This window comes from Rhinichthys klamathensis, unplaced genomic scaffold (assembly GCF_029890125.1).
Source record: "Rhinichthys klamathensis goyatoka isolate OS25496 unplaced genomic scaffold, OSU_Roscu_1.1 h1tg000585l_1, whole genome shotgun sequence".
Taxonomy (NCBI): Eukaryota; Metazoa; Chordata; class Actinopteri; order Cypriniformes; family Leuciscidae; genus Rhinichthys; species Rhinichthys klamathensis.
The window spans coordinates 629,346-649,222 of NW_026607045.1; the positions used below are offsets into that span (position 1 = coordinate 629,346).

The following is a 19,877-nucleotide window of genomic DNA, read 5'->3' on the forward strand; positions in this document are numbered from 1 at the left end:
GTGTGCGTGTGTGTGTGTGTGAGAGAGAGAGAGAGAACAACCAGTGCACCATTACCTGGAAAGAACCCAGATGTAAGCATTCTTTTCCTGCTTCTGGTCTTGAGATCAGATCATTGTAAAGGCTTTAAAAGTCCTGGATAAGAGCAGACATGTACAATAGCTTTTTAGTTCATTTTCAAAATCAAACGGTAACGTCAGCCTGTTGAATACCTGCTTAAAGTGTGTAATTGTTAAATATTTTCTCTGTGCAGGTTAATATGCAGACACATCTATTCATTGGTTGATTTCCTTGAACAAATGTAGAAACTGTTATTTTGTGGTGCTATAATAATAGTGCATCGCATACTGGCACAAATGAGCAACATTGGCTCATCCAGTGGTGTAAGTTTGAGAACTGACTATTTTTGTCCATCCAATGGGAAATGGGGAGAGTGAACATGTTAGAAAACTGTTATTTTTGCAGTTTCGTTTGGTGATGTTAGTCCCACAGAAATTACACCCTTCACATTTAAGTAACTGTGAAATAATCTGTTATAATCTAATAATCGAAGTTCATCATTGTGCCTTTTTAATTAATTTATTTTAATGATTTCCTTTATATTTATTTTGATTTTATTTTTCATTTTTAAAATGTATTTTTTTTATGTTTTATTTATTTATTTTTACATGTTTTTCAAAAATGTGCTCAATTATGAAGCATCAATTTGCCCACTGAAATGATTGTCCACAACAATTGAAATCAAAAGACTAGTATCCCTTATGATGTTCAAAGATCTTTTGATGGCCTTAGATGTATTCTGAGCAGGTTTACCTTGATCATTGCTCTGCAGTCAGAGTTCTGTATTTTGATTAATTACCCTGAAATTTGTAATCCATATGCATCATTAGTTCATCGCCAGGCAAAAAAAAAAAAAAACGTATTTTTCATGAGCTGTTATATATCTGTGCTTCGACAGCATGTCTTCTATTTCAAACTCTATCTTCATTTTTTTTTCCACCTTTGTCACTCATACACAATAATATTTATATTTGATATGTTCTTCTATCACTTCATGCCCCTTTTTACATTCTCCCACTGTCTGTATCTCTCCGGGAAGCTTTACAAGATGTGCAGGTTAAAACCTATGTATAATAGATGGAGCTCTCGGCAGCAGGTAACAGAAGGGGGAGGGGGAGGGGGAGGGGGGGGGGAGGGGGGGGCGGTTGGGGGTGGATTTCAAAATGTCATACTGTTGATACCCTGAGCAGGGTGGATATAAACATGAGCGGAGAGAGATGGGTAAGGATGGCTTCTTGAGATGAGCGCTGGCCCACTTCTAAAGTGCCTTGTTTAAGGGGTCTGCTTTTCATTCTTTGTCTTTGTGTATGGTAGTCACGAGGCAACCCGACTCATGTTCCTCATCCTTGCCTCAACTTTATCCACCCAGCCCATGGGAAAAAGAGAGAGACGGAAAGACACAGTGAGACAGGGCTGTTTTATCTGTAGCTGACCAGCGGTTGGATAATCTTACACCACACAATGAATGTGAGCAGAGCAGTTTTGACCAAATCAAACCCTGGGTATCTCCAAGCAAACACTTTTCTTTTTAATTCGTCACAAACGCCAATTTTAACACTGAAACGCAGACGGCACAAAGCTTTAACGCCTGCAACGTAGACGTCAAAAAAATACCATGGCAGCATCTGACGCAACTGTAAAATGAAAAGCAACAAAGCATTAGAAAAAAATATTGTTATATGTAAGGGTTTTTCTATACTATTATGCACTTTTGGCCCTGTGAATAAACCCTTTAACAGCACAACACTTTTCACACTCTTACCATCACATCACAAGAATAAATGACATTTTAAAATATATTAAAATAGGAAACCTATTAAGCTTAAGCTTAATAGGTTAAAATAGTTTTTTTTTTTTTTTTTTTTTTTTTTTTTTTATCAAATAAATTCATACTTCGTAAGCTTACCGACCCCAAAACTTCAAACAGTAGTGTATTTATGTCTATAAATTTAAAATATTTGTAGTTTTTTGTTGTTGTTGTTTTTGTTTTGTTTTTTCAATTAAAATTTCGACCGCATTTGTAATGTTCAATGTCATTCTGTGATGCAAATGAGGGTGGTGAAAATGATCCTGATTTACAGTTTTTGAAGAATGCATATTTCACATACTGAAAATAGTTTGTCACTCATTAATGTTAATGTTAACATTCCACAAAAACTTAATAATAATAAAAAAATATATAATGAATTTTGACAATCTGGATCTGGGACAAAAATAAAACACTAAAACCTTTTCAAATTGTGATTTTCATATAAAGAAAGTAAGTTAGTTTTGATAAAACAAAAAATAATAATTCCTCGGAAATTAAAGTGCATAAAGTTAAAGAACCACTTATAAATCGTCTATATTTATGCTACTATTTAATTTCTATGCAGCTCAGTCACATCCTTTGATGGAATCATGTACAGTAAGTATATTGCATTGCATTTCTTCAAGCCCAGGCTGCAACTGCTATAATGATCAAGCAGCCGTCAGACCGTTTCCTCTGCGATGCTGATTATCCGCTTGTTGCCATTTAGTGACGTTTAGAGCTGTAATCAAAGAGATAACACATTTAGCCTGTCTATTCTGGGATTTTCCATCATCCCCCTTTGTCTGATTCGGCAGCATGGAGCCCAGGACATGGTTAATTGCTGTTTTTGCGTTTTGCTCGTTTAATTTTCCTTTCACGCTCAACATCCTGTAACTCGCGTTTAAGCCTGCTGTGGCGTTCCCAGTGTGGTGAATTTAAGTTTGGCTGGTGTCTGAGCCTGATAACCATCTCTGCGTATGAATGTGTGTGCCAGCGCTCGCGTTTATGTGTTTGTCGGCTCCATTATTGATTGGCTGTAATCTGGTGGTGGCCACTCACTGGAGTGATGTTCCCCTAGGCTTTAATTATATCCCCACGTGATTTGCATCTCAGCTCTCCCCGTTGCTAATCTCATCTCATCTACCTCCCCTCGGCCGCCCCATCACCCCCCTGATTTATTGAGTTTTTGTCACTCTCTGTGCACTTTTTTTCTCTCTACCACACCCTGAAAAAAAGTATAACTAAGCCTCGGTTAGCCTAGCCTACCGTAGCACAGGCCACCGCCAGAAATCTCCATCTCAGACATTCTACTCACATACACCGTCCCCCGATGGAAGGAGATACTCAACCAAGGATGAACAGACTTCTGGGGCCGCTGCTGTCTTTCCGAGCAGCACAATGATTTGTTCGGGAGTTAACACGCCTGTCTGAGCCTGGAGTTCTAACCGTCCTCTACACACCCAAAGCCGCTGGATTTGGCTTCTGATATTTGACCGACTTTCGGTTTTCTAAAGAATCAATGGATTTGTTTGTTTGTTAGCCACCAGCGCTGAAAAGTCCATTTTATTGTGGCTTGGCTCCACTGGGCTGCGGATATGTACATTGTATCAGTGTTAGGGTGACCTTGTTGCGAAGCTGTCCATTGATTTGACAGAGGCTTTTGTGGAAGTTTTCACATTGTCCAGCTTTGCTGGGTGAACTGCCATCCGCCATGAGCTACATGCTGGTGAATAATGGCCTTTTTCGGGAGAAGTTCCACAGAGGAAGCGCGCCCAACCTTCTCGCCCCTCCTCGAGTTGAATCCTTACGACCGCTTCACAAACGGCTCAGCATGGAGGCCCTGAAGAGCAAGGCTCCTGATCTGGGGCCGATTATGTGGCCATCTCTCGTCACCATCTGTAAATGGAAGCAAAGTTTGGCTGAGAGACTTCTAAAGAGACACCGAAGGAGTTGCAGTCAGGTTAGCAGCTATTTATTCGGTTTAACCATCAAGTCTATAATAGTAAACCATCATGCTATCCCATAACAGAATCTTGTAGATAGTGTCTCTCAGACAATAGCCAGAATGTTTTTTTAAAACCAGACCACTTGAGAGGAATAATTGTTCACAATTTTCCGTTGGTCCTTTTAACCGCTTTCTCGCTTTTGTTAGATAATACCATTTTAAGCTCTCTCACTCACTTTCTCTGGTGGATTTAGCCTCCCTCCCAATTTTATTGAACCATTGAACTGGTTTCATAATTTCTGAAGTTGATTACACAGGCCTGGCTCTCGACCAGAAGCGTCCCATGCATTAGCCTTTGAAACATCTCTCACAGATGCTGCCAGCACTCAGAAACATATTCCAGTGGAAAAGAGACTAATGAAACTAATCAATGTAAGAGCTGTCTTCTGTCTTTAACAGGACGCCAGGGGTGTTAAAACAATTTAAGGTTGGATGTGCAGCCTGGAGCCAGTGCTATGCAAAATAGACACTGTGAGAGGTTTATGTATGTTAGGCTGGAAGTTTATGTACAGTATGTTAGGCTGGATTTGCAAGCATCAATCTTACCACTCTCGCAGATTGGTGTGCTATTATTTTTCGAAGACAATAAAATTGGCAAAAAAATAAAAAAATCCCACAGAGGAAAGGACCTAGCTATATCTAGGGACCAGAATTTAATAGAGACTTGGGCCATTAAGTAACATCCTAGCAACTGCATAGCAACGCGCTAAGAACCTCTTATTTGTGCAACTGTATTGGAACAGTTGTGGCGGTGAGCAAAGACCTGCATATTCTTTAGAAAACAAAGATTAGTAGATATAGCTAAAGTGTAGTTAAGGTACAAATTGACAAGATGGAAAGGATATGAGGACATTAAGGCCCTGGGGAAAAGGAACAAGTCATTGAGGGTTGACAGTCTCTAAGGAGCTGAAACTATCTTTTAGTGAACACTAATGGTGATTATCATGGTGTTGGTGGTGCTTAATGCAGTGGCCATGGGCTAGGTTCAGGGAATTCTTAGATCCAACAAAAAGCTCTAAAGCTATTCCCCCAAAGTAAGTGTTGGCACCGCGTCTCTATCCTCTATCTGCAAAGCTAACCTCTCTGCCCCTTATATTAAATTATAGTCACTCCTCTGTTTAACTTTGCTTTTTTTAAGATCGCCCTCTGCTCCTGGGTTCCATGCACTCCTCCAAAATCCAATTAGCAAAACCCAGGAGGAAGTCCTCATAACTTCCAGGACTTCTTATTCCATAATTCAGTGAAGTGGTGCGGTTGGTAAATCTGAGGCCAGGTCAGCGGTTTAAGCACAGATGGTTATTCTAGCAGCCTTTAGCTCTCCTTCAAGCTGGGACACCAAAAGCTCTGTTCAGATGCTCTTTATAATTGTTTCGGTAACACTTTACAATAAGGTTTCATTAGTTAACATTAGTTAGTTAATGTATTAACTAACAATGAACAAAATATTTGTTACAGTATTCATCGTTGTTAATATTAGTTAATAAAAAACAGTTGTGCATTGTTTATTCATGTTATTTCACAGTGCATTAACGAATGTTACCAAACACAACTTTTGATTCTAATAATGTATTAGTAAATGTTGAAATTAACATTAATTTAGATGAATAAATGCTGTAGAAGTCTTGTTCATTCTTAATTCATGTTAACTAAAGTTGTTAACTAATGAAACCTCTTTGTTAAGTGTTACCGTTATTTATTTTCCACTGAAGTTTTGGCCAAAAATGTACTGTTTAACTGAATATTTCTGCATGCTGTGTATACAGTATATTGAACCCCTCCAGAGCTCCTAGTTATTAGCATGTGTTAACACAGACCAAAGTTTGTCACTTCAGTTGATGACTGTCAGACTCTGTCAAACTTTACGATAACTGCTGAGCTAAGTTGAAAGCAGTAAAGTAAACTCGCACACTCTCTGTAGCTCTCTCATTGCCTTTAATGGGCACGAACTGAGCATGTGCTCCACTAGCAAATGACTGTACCATCATTCCTCACTCTCAGATCTCAGACAGAGGGGCTGTACAGCAGTTTTATCTGTGGATCCTGCCACTACTTTTCCAGTGAGTAAAAATCGTCCACTTTTCATCTGAAGTAGACACTCAGAAAAAAGCTTTCAGCAGAGCTACAGTACTTGTTCGATCCCTCATACTGCAGCGGAAAATGGATTTTATTTTACAAAATGTGTGTGAAATCACTGTGTGTAGAAACCATCTAAGGACCGAGACTGATTTTGTAGCCCCACCTTGTGGTGGTCAATTTGAACTACAACAACAGCACACAAGGGACAACCAGAAAACATGAACATTGTTTTGCCTTGGGCCACGTGATATATATAGTTTAGTTTAGTTTAGTTTAGTGTAGCTTGCCATGACTTCGCAAAGTGAGATTGTTTATCCTTGCTTTTTTTCTTTCATATTAACACCATACCATCCTGCTATGGTAATAAAGTAACTCAATGCACTCTTTTATGATAGAGAAATGTTCTCAGGTATTCTGTAAAGCTCTTTCAGTGGTCATTTACATTAATACCTTTTACTTTTTCCCCCAACAAGCCTATTAAGGACGAACTGAGGTCCAACATGTACGTGTCAGACTGTGTATAGACTTTCTCAGCATATGGTCATCCTCTTTTTGAGGTAAAGGAGAGATGCGCTCTGGACCATAATGGCTTTCACTGAAGCAATAAATAACCTGTCACACATTCATTGACAGGACCAATCAGCTGCTTAAACTCTAAACTGCAACGTGGGTTTGGCTTTTGTGTGGGGATCTTGCCGTTTTCTGAAGAGTAGGAGTTCTTGACACGTCATAAGTGTGTGTGTGTGTATTTACAGTTTTGGAACAGCACGAAGAAACGGAGGGTTGATTACTGAGAGCAGTGGAAAACACTGTTCGAGAGGGGAAAGGAGAGAAGAGCGTATCTCGTTTTTTGTGAGAATTAAGATTCGGGTAGCCCGAGTACTTCACTTCTATTAAGAGCTGCAAGAGAGAGTGGGCTTTTAATTAGAACCCTAATCCCAGACACTCCCAGCGCCTGTAGTGTGAATTATAGAGCAAAATATTTCGTCATTCATTGTGCCTTCTAAAACACCTCCAGCTCCCTGAATTCATGCATACACAGTGTCCAAAATGAACACTTGCCAAGTGCCAAATGCAAGTTAAAATTGTCTTTGGTGAGTAAATGTTAAAATGGGAATACTTGCCATTTGGATGATATCTTTTTTTTACAATAAGAACTGCAACATTAAGCGTTTTGAATCGATTTGTTAGAACGATAGTCTAAACCTCGCTGATGTAAGTGACGTGCGGCATTCAAATCCAAGACATTCAAATGTCAACTAAATAATGCATCATCTAATGACTTTTACTTTTATCTTCGACACAGACGCTAAAAACATACTGTATATGGAAGCTTTTTTTCAGGTTTGTTAGAAATATGAAGGTAGAAAAACAGCAAAATATTTCTGCTATCATAACCTAAATAAATAACATTTAAAATACAAATATTTTATTATTATTATTTTTTTTTTTATATTTTTGTTAATACTAAATTAATAATATATTATAATTATTAAATAAAATAAATTGTAAAATATAATGAATATTTTTGTCAACATATAATTATCTAATAGTAAAGAGTATATAATATAAAGTGTATTTTACATACAATATAAATAAATCTAATGTATTACCATTTAATCAACAACATCAGCCTGGGACCTTTGATAATTGTATCTGCGGTTATGTGAGTGAGCAGTGTAGTGTGTGGGAAAAGGCATCCACATTAGGTGTCATGTTCTCTCACCCTTGTGAGTAAAGCTGCTTGAGTGGGCACTGTGACGTGTGTGAATGTCAGGGCTGACCACCTGTCATTTGATGCTCTGTCTGGTGAAAGGTGGGAAAATTAATTTGACAGCATCTTATGACATTTTCAACAGTATTATACAAGGTTTTATCTCGATGACGTGGTATCACAGCTTGCTGGCACCCATGACTAGCATTTGTCATTGACACATGGCACACACACACACATCCTGAGGCTGTCATGATTTCAAGCATTGACAGTGAAAAGTGGTGTTTGTCATCATGTTAAAAGTGTGATAGAAAATGCACAACACTTTCATTTGGGAATTGGAAATGGCTGACATTTTCCCACTGGATGCTTTAGCTACAGTACTTTTTAACTGACTTAGCTCACACATTTCAAATATACATTATTCATGCATTATAATTCTATCCTACCATTTTCATGACACAAAATGCAACTGCAAAGATTACAATTGGCTATGTTAGGGAATGATAGTTAATTTTTTACTGAGTACAGAGATTATACATGAGACTGCCTTTTATTTATTTTTTTGTGTTAATTTCTTTATACAGTTGCATGTTGCATTGTTGTCATCATATTCCATGTCAATAGCATCCAGTTATCATCTCAGAAATCAATTTTTACTTTTAATTTTTACTTTACTTTTTTTTTGTGCTGTTTTGATACAATTTTGTGAAAAGATTTCTTTTTTTGGTAGTCTGATTCAAGTCATGATGCAGTATGTCTAATTGATGCGTCATATTTGACTGCAGTGGAGGGTTTCAGTGGATAATGACTGAAAGTTTCAGTCGTATGGACTGCTTAATTTGTAGCACGTTTCTATTATTTTAAACCCTTTTGACTTTCTCTGTTAGGGAAAGGTGGCCAGGATATTTTTCAAAAATCTTTAGTGTTCTCAAAAAGAAATGAACTTGGAGTTCATAAATGATATCCTAGCTCAGCTAAAAAATAATTTACAACCCATATGACTTTCTTTCTGAGAATACTAAAGATTTTTGAAGCACATCCTGACCACTCTTTTCTATGCGAAGTAAAAAGGTTTTACAATGACAGACATTTTTGATGGTATTTTTGCTTTACTACCATCAAAAAAATAAACGCATAACAAATCGCATCAGGCTGAGTTTGGGGCGGCATTTCCTTTCCTTTCTTGTTTTTTGTCAAAGCACCTCGTTACATTCACATTCTGTTCAACCCCATTAGTAGAGCTTGATACTGTTTGTGTGCCCTGCAGGTGGGATATAAAATGTCACAAGAATTTAATTGGAATGTGGGCGGAGAGAACCTTGCTTAATTGTAGGTTCATATAAATTGAATGTTCCACAGAGATTGTTAATTATGCGAAATACTGTATGATTAACTTGCATTTAGAATGCATACACAACCACACACTCTGAACTAATCGCTAAAGCCTTCATCATCAACCTTCAGTATGTTTTATTAATAATTTTAATATAAGCTGACTGCCAGCTGGGAGACACTATGTGAGGGAGGATTACTAAATCAGAATGAATAACCACACAGCTAAATAATGAATCCTAAACTAATATTAAGCACTGGTAATGCCACTGTGAAGAGAAAGTGGCTTTTATTTTTACTGAGCTGTACCGTGTGCTGGTGGCCAGTAGGTGGGGATAATGTACACTGGTTGAGCGGACAGTCAGTGCAGCACACTGGGATTGATTCTGATGTAGCTGGATGGTTTAACTTAAGCAGTTAAGCATCAGTTGCTGAGCATAAAGCCCCTTGTTTTGATTAAATGTGACTAGGTTGGTTATAAATAGAAATCTTATTGAATTAATGAGGCTCAGTGATCCACAGGCTACAGGCTGTAGCTCCGCTGTTCCTTGCAGTTTTGTGTTTCTGCTGCTGAATTATGGATTACAAAATATCCTTTACTTTTGTTTATTAAACTCTTAAAATGCAAATAACGGCCAATCTGCTGCATTAATTATCCTCTCGTTTGAAATGCCTACTACTGAACAACTTCAGTATGCCACTGAAGTTGTTGCTAACAGCTTTTTAGTAATAAAAATATATTGTTGTGTGTGTGTGTGTGTGTGTGTGTGTGTGTGTGTGTATATGTAAGCAATAAGGTACGAGAGGCTGTGCTGTATCGTGAATAAGTAACGGCTGGAGGGCGTTGTTAGGCACGACGCGAAGCGGAGTGCCTGCAACCCCTTCAGCCGTTACTTATTCACGATACAGCACTTGCCTCGAGTACCTTATTGCTTTTATAAAACGGTTGCCACACAATAAAAATATTAAAGCCGAAAAATATGTATCTATGCAACTTTCATGAAGTAAAATCACTAAAAGCCTGCCTTCCGCTGGAAAAAATAGTCCCGGAACGTGAACAGCAACAGAAGTTACATATATTATTTCGCCAATAGATGGCGGCAAAGACTGTCTTTATGAGTGAGTGAGTGAGTGAGTCTGTAGAGAAGGCTTTTGAAAGGACTCGAACTTGTGATCACGGAGAAGACAGACGCAACTGACAGATGACTAACGTTATGCACGGAAAACCCCATGACTGTTAAAAGGACAAAATATGCAGCGGACATTCAAACGCATTTTTTTATTATGAATATAGGACTGACCTGAAGGAAAATGCTACGTCTACTGTAAATGCAGGTACACTCGCTTACTCGATCTCTCACAATGCTCTGCTCTAGCTTTAAATGAACAATATCAATGAGATGAAACATCTGTTTAAGTTGCTAAGAGTGGTTGCTAGGGGTGTTGTGTAGTGATACATAGAACCGTTGGGTGAAGCGGTCATAGCCGTGTTTTATCGTGAATAAAGCACAGCTATTGACCAATCAGAATCAAGGATTGGAACTAACCGTTTTATAAATATATATATATATATATATATATATATATAAGATTTATTTTTATCATTCACAAATTTTAAATGCATTTTTATCTCAAGTTGTTGTTGAAAAAAAGCTTATTTTATTAAATTTAATTATTATTATTATAAGTTATATATATATATATATATATATATATATATATATATATATATATATATATATATGCATACACACACACACACACACACATTTATTTATTTATTTGTTTATTTTGTAAAATAAAGAAAAACTTCACCTATCAGTTATATTCTTTTTAATTCAGTTTAGTTACTTAGTCCATACTTTGCTGCATACTCTGTTAGGTAATATTGCTTTGTGAAGTCTGCACCCGCCCGGGCTCAGAAAAACTCTGCATTGCGGGAACAAAGGTGATGCTTGTGAGGGCCCTTCTGAGACTAAAGTGACAAATGAGACACACCATGGTCTTGTCGACTTCACTGATGTAAAAGCAAAGACCACAGGACCTCCACATCAAGTGTGCCATTTGGGACAGGGCAATTAAAGTTCGCTGCATCGCTTGTCAACCGGGAAAAGCAAAGAGTTAGGTTAATTAACTGTATTATTATCTGGTTATTAAAACTATTTATTGAACATTGGGTTTGTTGTATCATATTTGCCATTGCCGCTGCTTTATTAAAAGCATTAAACCACCGTGTTACAGTGATATTTTTTTCAAATGCTAAGGAGGATTTAGAACACTTATTAGTTCAATTTGTACTGTGTATACATTTCTGTCTTCCTTCGGGCTATGTGGCTTATATCTCTGGAATAGCTGCGAGCTTTTCGTGTACTTTGAGCTTGCTGCAAGAGATCATTTGAATGATTTTATCATGTTGAAAAAGTGCAGCTGTCAGTAAGACATCCGTCTGTCTGATTGGGGGGGTTTGGGGTCCCCAGCTGTTCAGGGTTTGATTGCTTCTGCCTTGAGCAGAGATGCTGTCAAGACACACCGCCAGTCAAATCATCAATTGACAAAGAGCTTCCTCACATACACACACAAACGCACTCGTCTACCTCTCTTTCTTCTCTTATTCCCTCTTGTGTTCTTTCTCGACGTCTTCCTAACTAAAACATGCCTAGTGTCTACAAGTAGCCGGCTTTCTCTCTCCCTCTCTCTCTCTGACGCACACACACACACATACAGAGCCCTCTCACTAGCTCTCTCACTGTCAAGAGCCACTGCTCAGATACCGCCCAGAGGAGTGCTGCTCACCACAGCTGCGTCCTCTTCTGCTGCCGCCTCCACCGGGATACAAATGGAGAGACAGGGAGGTGAAAGACACAGGGCAAGAGGAGGAGAGGAGCGCACATTGGGGATGACAGCTTACCTGAGCAAGCAGCAGAGCTGCTGTGTGGAGATGCACGGGCGCGTGGGAGATCGCGGAGGGGGCGAGGTGCCCTGCTCTTGCAGCTGGCAGCATGAACCACAGCATGGATACAACTACCAGCCCTCATCCTCCCCGTCCATGTCCACTCTGCCCCGTCAGAGGGCCAAACTCACGGCTTCGCGCTCCGAGAGCTCCTGGAGGAGTCCCAGCCGCGGCGTGCTGCAAGCCAAAGGGGGGAGCTGCGATCTGTGGACCGAGTGCGGCTGCCATCCTCACAACTGGCACGAGCCGTACCAGGTAACCGGTGACATCTGGGCTAGGTAACAGGAATGTGTGGGGACAGGTCCATTATGGGTAATCTGATGTGAGGACTTTAAGTAATAGTGAGAAAAGCGAATGAAGTCGGGTTGATTTAAGTTGTTTCGGGCTTGAAAACCCCGTTGTAAAATTGTGTTTTTCGGGTTACAGTTACGGAAACTAAGAAAATCTATGTATATTAATTGTATGTTAAAATGTGTACGGTCAGTAAGGTTTTTTTTTATTTTATTTTTTTATTAATACTTTTATTCAGCAAGGATGAATTAATTTCATCGAAAGTTACAGTAATATTTAAAGTATAATTCTACTAAAGAATTCTATTCTTAATAAATGCTGTTCTTTTGAACTTTTTATTAATCAAATAATGTCCACAAAAATATAAGCAGCACGTCTGTTTTCAACATTAATAATAATAATAAATGGTTCTTGAACACCAAATCAGCATATTAGAATGATTTCTGAAGGATCATGTGACACTGAAGACTGGAGTAATGATGCTGAAAATTTCAGCTTTGCTGTCACAGGAATAAATTACATTTTATAATATAGTAAAAAAAAAAAACTTGTTTTAAACTTGAATCATTTTCGCATATATTTCTGTTTTGATTGTTATTTTTGATCAAATAAATGCAGCCTTGGTCAGAAGTCAAAAACAATAAATTCCAGTAACAAAGATCCAGTAATCACAAACAACTGGAAAAGTCATGGAAATGTATCGGTTAACGAAAAAAGTGGAAACCCATTGAATGTGTATGTTTGAAAACTGTTTTAAATGCCAGCTGGACAGATAATATTCTGGTTTTGAATGCATGTGGTTATTGAATATTTGGTTATCAAGTGGTCTTCATCAATGTTGGATATGTTGCTGTAGCCATAAGGAGGTGTGTTCTCTTCTATAAGTGCGTATTACCCCTGGAGCCCCTGTTCTGATCTGCTTGTTGTTCTTGTTGCGATGTGCTGAAATCATTTTTTATCGCATGAACTGTTATACACAACATGGCTCTCATATCACAAATACTAGAGCGGTGATGATAAAGTAATCTGTTTGTGCATGAGAGAGAAAGATCCAGCTAAAAACCCAAATCAGGCCAATGCATCACACCCCATCAGTGCACAAACACAGCTGGACGCTGAAGACCCTCTGTTTGTGTGTGTGTGTGTGTGTGTGTGTGTGTGTGTACCTGATATTTCCTACGTCATGGGGATCGAATAAGGATAGTAATACCAGTAATTTTTTACCTTGTGGGGACTTTTTTTTTTTTGGTCTCCATGAGGCAGAATTGGAGCTCTCATTTGGTACTTCCTGCGTTAAATCTAAAGTTATTCAGTGCATGTGACACACATTTTGTGTTTTGTCCAACACAGTCTCATGAAAGTGCGTATCTATACCACGAATGTCATTTCTCGTGCCATTTATACGCCAAAAATGGTTTTTGCGTGCATATGCTACGCACTGAAAACCCCTTGGGTAGGTTTAGGGGGGAGGGGGGTGGGGAGTGCGTGCGTATTACACGCCATAAAGTGCGTATCATATGCACGCGAAAACTGCGTATCATATAGACGCAAAAAACATTTTTGGCGTATAAATGGCACGAGAAATGACATTCGTGGTATAGATACGCACTTTCATGAGATCGGGCTCGTTTTGTCTCAAAACCTTAATATACAGTACATAAGCAGCAGGATTGTTCTGCCTGCTAATTGTAAGATTCTCATTACATTTGTTTTGACCCATTTCTCAGTACTAGAGCTGAAGAGAATGATGCTACCAATTTAGATGCATTTTAACACTTAAATATGGAGATTGGTCTAGTGATTGGTAATGTGATGGCAGACACAGGAAGGGTAGAGAGAAATGACCTTGTGGCTTTGCTTCCACCACCTGTCTCTACATGAAAACACCTCCTCTCTTCTCATCTCTGGCAGTCCAGTGTGATGTATAGGGCTTAGGGGACGTTGTGTGTGCAGGCTGAGAGTGGTTTTCAATCACCTTGCAGCTCAAACTGTTGACTGGACATGGTTAGATCTCTCTCTGATCATCTTTCCGTTCAGAGAAAGTCACCAAGAGACACTTTTAACCAATACTTTTACTATAGGACCAGTGGCAAATTATTTAGTTTTTGTGTGTTTACCAGCACTCAATAATTTGTATATTAATATTAAGGAATTAAAAAAGCCCCATACATATATGACATTTTTTCCTCTCAGCATATTTAATTTGATTGCAATACAGCTAATACATTTGATTAATTCATAAGAATGTCATATATATATATATATATATATATATATATATATATATATATATATATGTATATACTTCTTGCAAAAACATTTAAAAAATCTAAGCATTATTTTTTAATAAAAAAAAAATATATATATATATATATATATATATATATAATTAAATCAATTAGAGAAAAAAAATCAGGGTCAGTAATTTAAAATGTTTTTGCAAGAAGTCTCTCAAGCTTGCAAGGCTGAATTTATTTGATTTCCATTTGAATATGTTTAAAAATGTAATTTATTCTTATGATGGCAAAGCTGAATTTTCTGCATCATTACTCCAGTCTTCAGTGTCATATGATCCTTCAGAAAACATTCTAATATGCTGATTCATTTCTTCTTATTATTAATGTTAAAAACAGTTGTGAATGTGCTGCTTAATATTGTTGTGGAAAATCTTTGTTGTTTCTTTCGGATTCTGTGATGAGTAGAAATCATTTATATGAAATAGAAGTTGTAACATCATAAGTGTCTATACATGTCTTTTTGATCAATTTCATCATTGCTGAATATAAATATGAATAATTTCTTTAAAAATGACCCCAAATTGATGAATGGGATTATTACTATTCATTTTTTTTTAATTTAGTAAAGTAGTTATAAATAGAAATTTAAGCATTAAAATAAAACCCCTATTATATGAATTGGTGTTATATGGGGTCCCTCTGTCTGCTGCTCTTGGATGCTTCTTTGAGTTGGTGTCTCTGTGGTTTTCAGCTCTTTTAAGACTGTTGTTGTTGACTTATTTTTTTCTTGTGCATTATTGACTGTGGAGTGGTAGCTCTATGTATAGTTTCTGTGGCCTGAATTATTGAGAGTGGTAAAGTGGGACAGGAGCAGAGTCTCTGAACGCCTTTGCGAGACCTCTCTGAGCAGCACATAACACATCTGCATACCAATCATTTTTTATCGTCATCTTTGACGTTTGGTTAAGCAAAAAACCAACTACTAGTTGGAGTTTGCAGTTGTTTGCTCTACTGCGGTATGCAAATACCCATTGCTGTTACACTGTTTTCTAAGAGCAAGATGGTCAGTATACTGTAGTAATTAATCTTCATTCAGTTATATGCTCATGACTGGTTTCTTTGTTTCACTAAAGGGTATTTTTCATCTGGTAATTTGATATACCGTAAATCAAATTAGGAATGTCTGATGAGTAGTTTAATTGAAGTTTACATTCATCCCTCTCGGTATTTTATTCACGAGGTACAATTTTAACATCTAAGGTGAATTGCTATCACTCATAAGGACAACCGTAATTATTCCATTGTGCTTATTAACACACAATTAACCTCAGTGTTGATGGGGTCCCTAGGTACGCCACGCACGCTGTATTAATCATGTTTTGCCTGAGTAGCAATGCACTTGACACCCATTTTTGAGGCGCTATGGCTTTCTGATCAGTGGTCTGGATCTCATAAACATTTGCAATGTGCCACAACACACAACGTTAAACACTTCTCAAAACACTCACACTAGCTGAAAAAAGTATTTGAGAAGTCTGACGTGTTGTTTTAAGTTACATAAAGTGGCATAAACTGAGTTTCAACCGGAGCACTTTCTTGATCTTGTGTTACCTGCCCTAAAATGCTGATACGCTGAAAACAGACACTTCTGTGTACCAAGACTTTTCCCAACTCTGCAGAGGCATGAGGATGCTTAAAGCAGAAAGTCTGCCCCAGTTTGGCTCCACAATAAGCCCATAAGATGTTTGTGTTCGTGCTCTCTTTACCAAACACTGCAAAGCTGGTCTGCCCTACGTCATACACACACACTTCAGACACAGCATCTTATCTATTTCTTGCATCTTTAGCCTTAAAAACACTATGATATTCTATGATATGCTGTTTCATTCTATAGCATGCTGTAGCATTTTTAACACAAATAATTGTTTATCCTCTAATGTTTATTGAGAGCCGTGTGAAGCTGATTATGTAATGCTCTCGTCTCACCTCTGTGCTGGGCTGGGCCACGTGAGCGCTGGCTGAAAGAGGCCGGTCGTGCTCTGTATCCATGTGTTTGCGAGCACTTACACACAGATAATGCTGGAAACAGGCAGCATCCACTTCCACCGATTGTGAGTGAATTAATGAACACATCAACAAAGAGTCTGTGTGCCCATTGAAAAGCTTTTTCTACTAAGATTTATTCAAATCTGTCTGTTTTGCCCAGCCAGTGTTTTAACTAAGTGCTAGGTATTTTGCAGTGCGTATTTACATCGAGAGTAGATGTTTTCTGTGTAGATTTTAGTCTTTCCTCTCATCAGCTTCATACAGTCTAGTCTACATTAGCACTATTGACATGAGACATGTTAGTCCAGCATCCCACTGCCCCTGTTGCCGATAAAGATGCGTGTGCAAATAAATTCCCTCAATGGTTTGAGAATAATAGGATATAGAAGACTCTGTATCACAGTTAGCTGTCATGACCTCATTCTCTATTCATCAGAGCAATTTTGCATGCACAACACTTCTGATAAAGCATTGCCATTTTGGATTCTATTTGATGTTCAAGTGACTGTGTTTAGGCGGAAAGAACAAATAACTACTTCCTAACACTAGGGTTGCGGCAGTGAGGAAAATTTCCCACGCTTTTAAATGCGTGCGCGTTATACTTTCACTTTCGAAATAAGCGTCCATTGGCAATTCAGCGCTGACAATTCAAAACTCGCTGATAATAAAACTTTTATTTATAGACAGAACTTTTATTAGCATAACGAACGAATAAAAATAACCCCATGCATAGGCTGAAAAAAGTGAAAATCGGCAAACTGTGGGCCCAAACAAATAAGAACCATAAAACGTTTATTAACAAATAAGAAAATAAAATAGGCCTAAATAAATTACACAAAGTTTAAATAAGATGAAACCAAATAAATATACGAATATAAAATCTCCACACGTGCTAAATGGAATTTGACTCCTGATGCTTGCTGATCTGTGACGTGACTGGCTCTTGGCACGCACTGCGCAGTTCAGTTTTTAATTATAATGTATGCTCTCTTCTGAACTAAATAATTGATAATTATTATTTTTAATTAATTCAAATAAATATTTTAGCAAAAACGAATACTTTAAAAAAGTCAAGACATCGCGGTGTCACGGTGGGAAAGTGATGTCACCGGTGATGGGGCTTAAAACCGGTAACACCGTCAACACCGTCTATCGCGGCAAGCCTACCTAACACTATCATATAACCTTTAATTACTCTGAGTCTGAACCACATTCAGTTTCAGTATGAGGTCATCAAATACACCAAAGCCTCATAAAGACAAAATGACTCAGAGATTCTTGATTTTGTCTTTGATCTTCAGCCTTAATTATTCAAGCCAAGGTACCCAAATTAATTTCCGGATGTGCTGTTTTTATATTTATCTCTGTAGAAAAGTTCATAGACACCCACATCCATAGAGTTAATATTATACTGTCAGACAGAGTGCTGAACTTGATGTCGGGTGTTAATCTAAAATAAATCTGCATATCATTTGCATATTGATGAATGCAGTCATGTTTATTTATTGTACCACCTAGCAGGAGCATGTAATGTTTTAACAATGATGGGTTCAAATTAAAATTGGGATTTGGCATTACAGAGCTCAGAATTATCATCAACATAATATTCAAGATCATTTAATAGAAACTTAAATCTGCAATATGCAAAAGCCCTCTTCACGCTTATGACTAGTAGTTTAGCAATGTCATCCTAGTTGAAAATTGGAGTCATCTTTCTGAGTGTATGTGTCTCAGGGGACGGCCTCTTTATGACTCACTTTCTGAAATGGCCAATATTGCTCTTTGTCATCCAGGGAGATATTAAACTTAGCTTTTGCTCATTTACGTTCTGTTTGCTTTTTTATTTTCGACCATTAAACTGTCATATTTTGAGATAACGCTGCAATTATCTTTTAATCTCTTTAATGTTTGTCTGCCATGCCGTGATGGACCTCATCAGTAGATAATAGCTCCAGCTACAGTAGATGGCACACATTTCTGTTGTTGATCCTGCCTTGTCATTCATCACAAAAATGTGGGATATTCTTATATAAAGCCTATTGTGTTTGATAGCTTATACTTTCTTTGCAAGTAAAAGGACTTTTAGTATCATACTAAAAATGTCCACCTTCAGTTCGTGATTCACATATTGTCTTTTTGCTGTGAAATCAAAGTAACTGTAAGAATCAATTTTACAAAGTTATATTTCCAGACAAATACTTACTGAACTGAAGCACATTATTATCCATACATCATTTTTCGAAAAATGATGATACAACATGCTTGTAAGAAACGTTTATTTGTTTTGCCCCCACAATAAAAACTACAAAACTTTGTTCATAAAACTAAGCATTTAAATATCATCTTACTAAGACATTGAGAGCTATAGAGTGACAAATGATATTTATATGCATTTATGTAAGTATTCTGTGATAAAATCTAACTGATATACACTCACCGGCCACTTTATTAGGTACACCTGTCCAACTGCTCGTTAACACTTAATGTCTAAGCAGCCAATCACATGGCGGCAACTCAGTGCATTTAGGCATGTAGACATGGTCAAGACAATCTCCTGCAGTTCAAACCGAGCATCAGTATGGGGAAGAAAGGTGATTTGAGTGACTTTGAACGTGGCATGATTGTTGGTGCCAGAAGGGCTGGTCTGAGTATTTCAGAAACTGCTAATCTACTGGGATTTTCACGCACTACCATCTCTAGGGTTTACAGAGAATGGTCCGAAAAAGAAAAAACATCCAGTGAAGCGGCAGTTCTGTGGGCGGAAATGCCTTGTTGATGCCAGAGGTCAGAGGAGAATGGCCAGACTGGTTCGAGCTGATAGAAGGGCAACAGTGACTGAAATAACCACTCGTTACAACCGAGGTATGCAGCAAAGCATTTGTGAAGCCACAACACGCACAACCTTGAGGCGGATGGGCTACAACAGCAGAAGACTCCACCGGGTACCACTCATCTCCACTACAAATAGGAAAAAGAGGCTACAATTTGCAAGAGCTCACCAAAATTGAACAGTTGAAGACTGGAAAAATGTTGCCTGGTCTGATGAGTCTCGATTTCTGTTGAGACATTCAGATGTTAGAGTCAGAATTTGGCGTAAACAGAATGAGAACATGGAACCATCATGCCTTGTTACCACTGTGCAGGCTGGTGGTGGTGGTGTAATGGTGTGGGGGATGTTTTCCTGGCACACTTTAGGCCCCTTAGTGCCAATTGGGCATCGTTTAAATGCCACGGCCTACCTGAGCATTGTTTCTGACCATGTCCATCCCTTTATGGCCACCATGTACCCATCCTCTGATGGCTACTTCCACCATGTCACAAAGCTCTAATCATTTCAAATTGGTTTCTTGAACATGACAATGAGTTCACTGTA

At 38.1% G+C, this 19,877-nt stretch overlaps 1 protein-coding gene across 37 annotated transcripts in view; it reads left to right on the forward strand.

Annotated features, from left to right (window-relative positions):
- dlg2 (discs, large homolog 2 (Drosophila)) overlaps positions 1-19,877 on the forward strand; it is a 298,249-nt gene that overhangs the window by 185,790 nt on the left and 92,582 nt on the right. For 2 of the 37 annotated variants that reach the window (XM_056240231.1, XM_056240236.1), the window contains exon 1: positions 11,737-12,185. The exons of 34 other annotated variants lie outside the window; for them this stretch is intronic. In XM_056240231.1, coding sequence (XP_056096206.1) covers positions 11,817-12,185 — 369 coding nt within the window. In that variant the 5' untranslated portion in view covers positions 11,737-11,816. Of the gene's footprint in view, positions 1-3,519; positions 3,811-11,736; positions 12,186-19,877 lie in introns of those variants that run through there. One more of the 37 variants, XM_056240240.1, reaches the window with a different exon arrangement.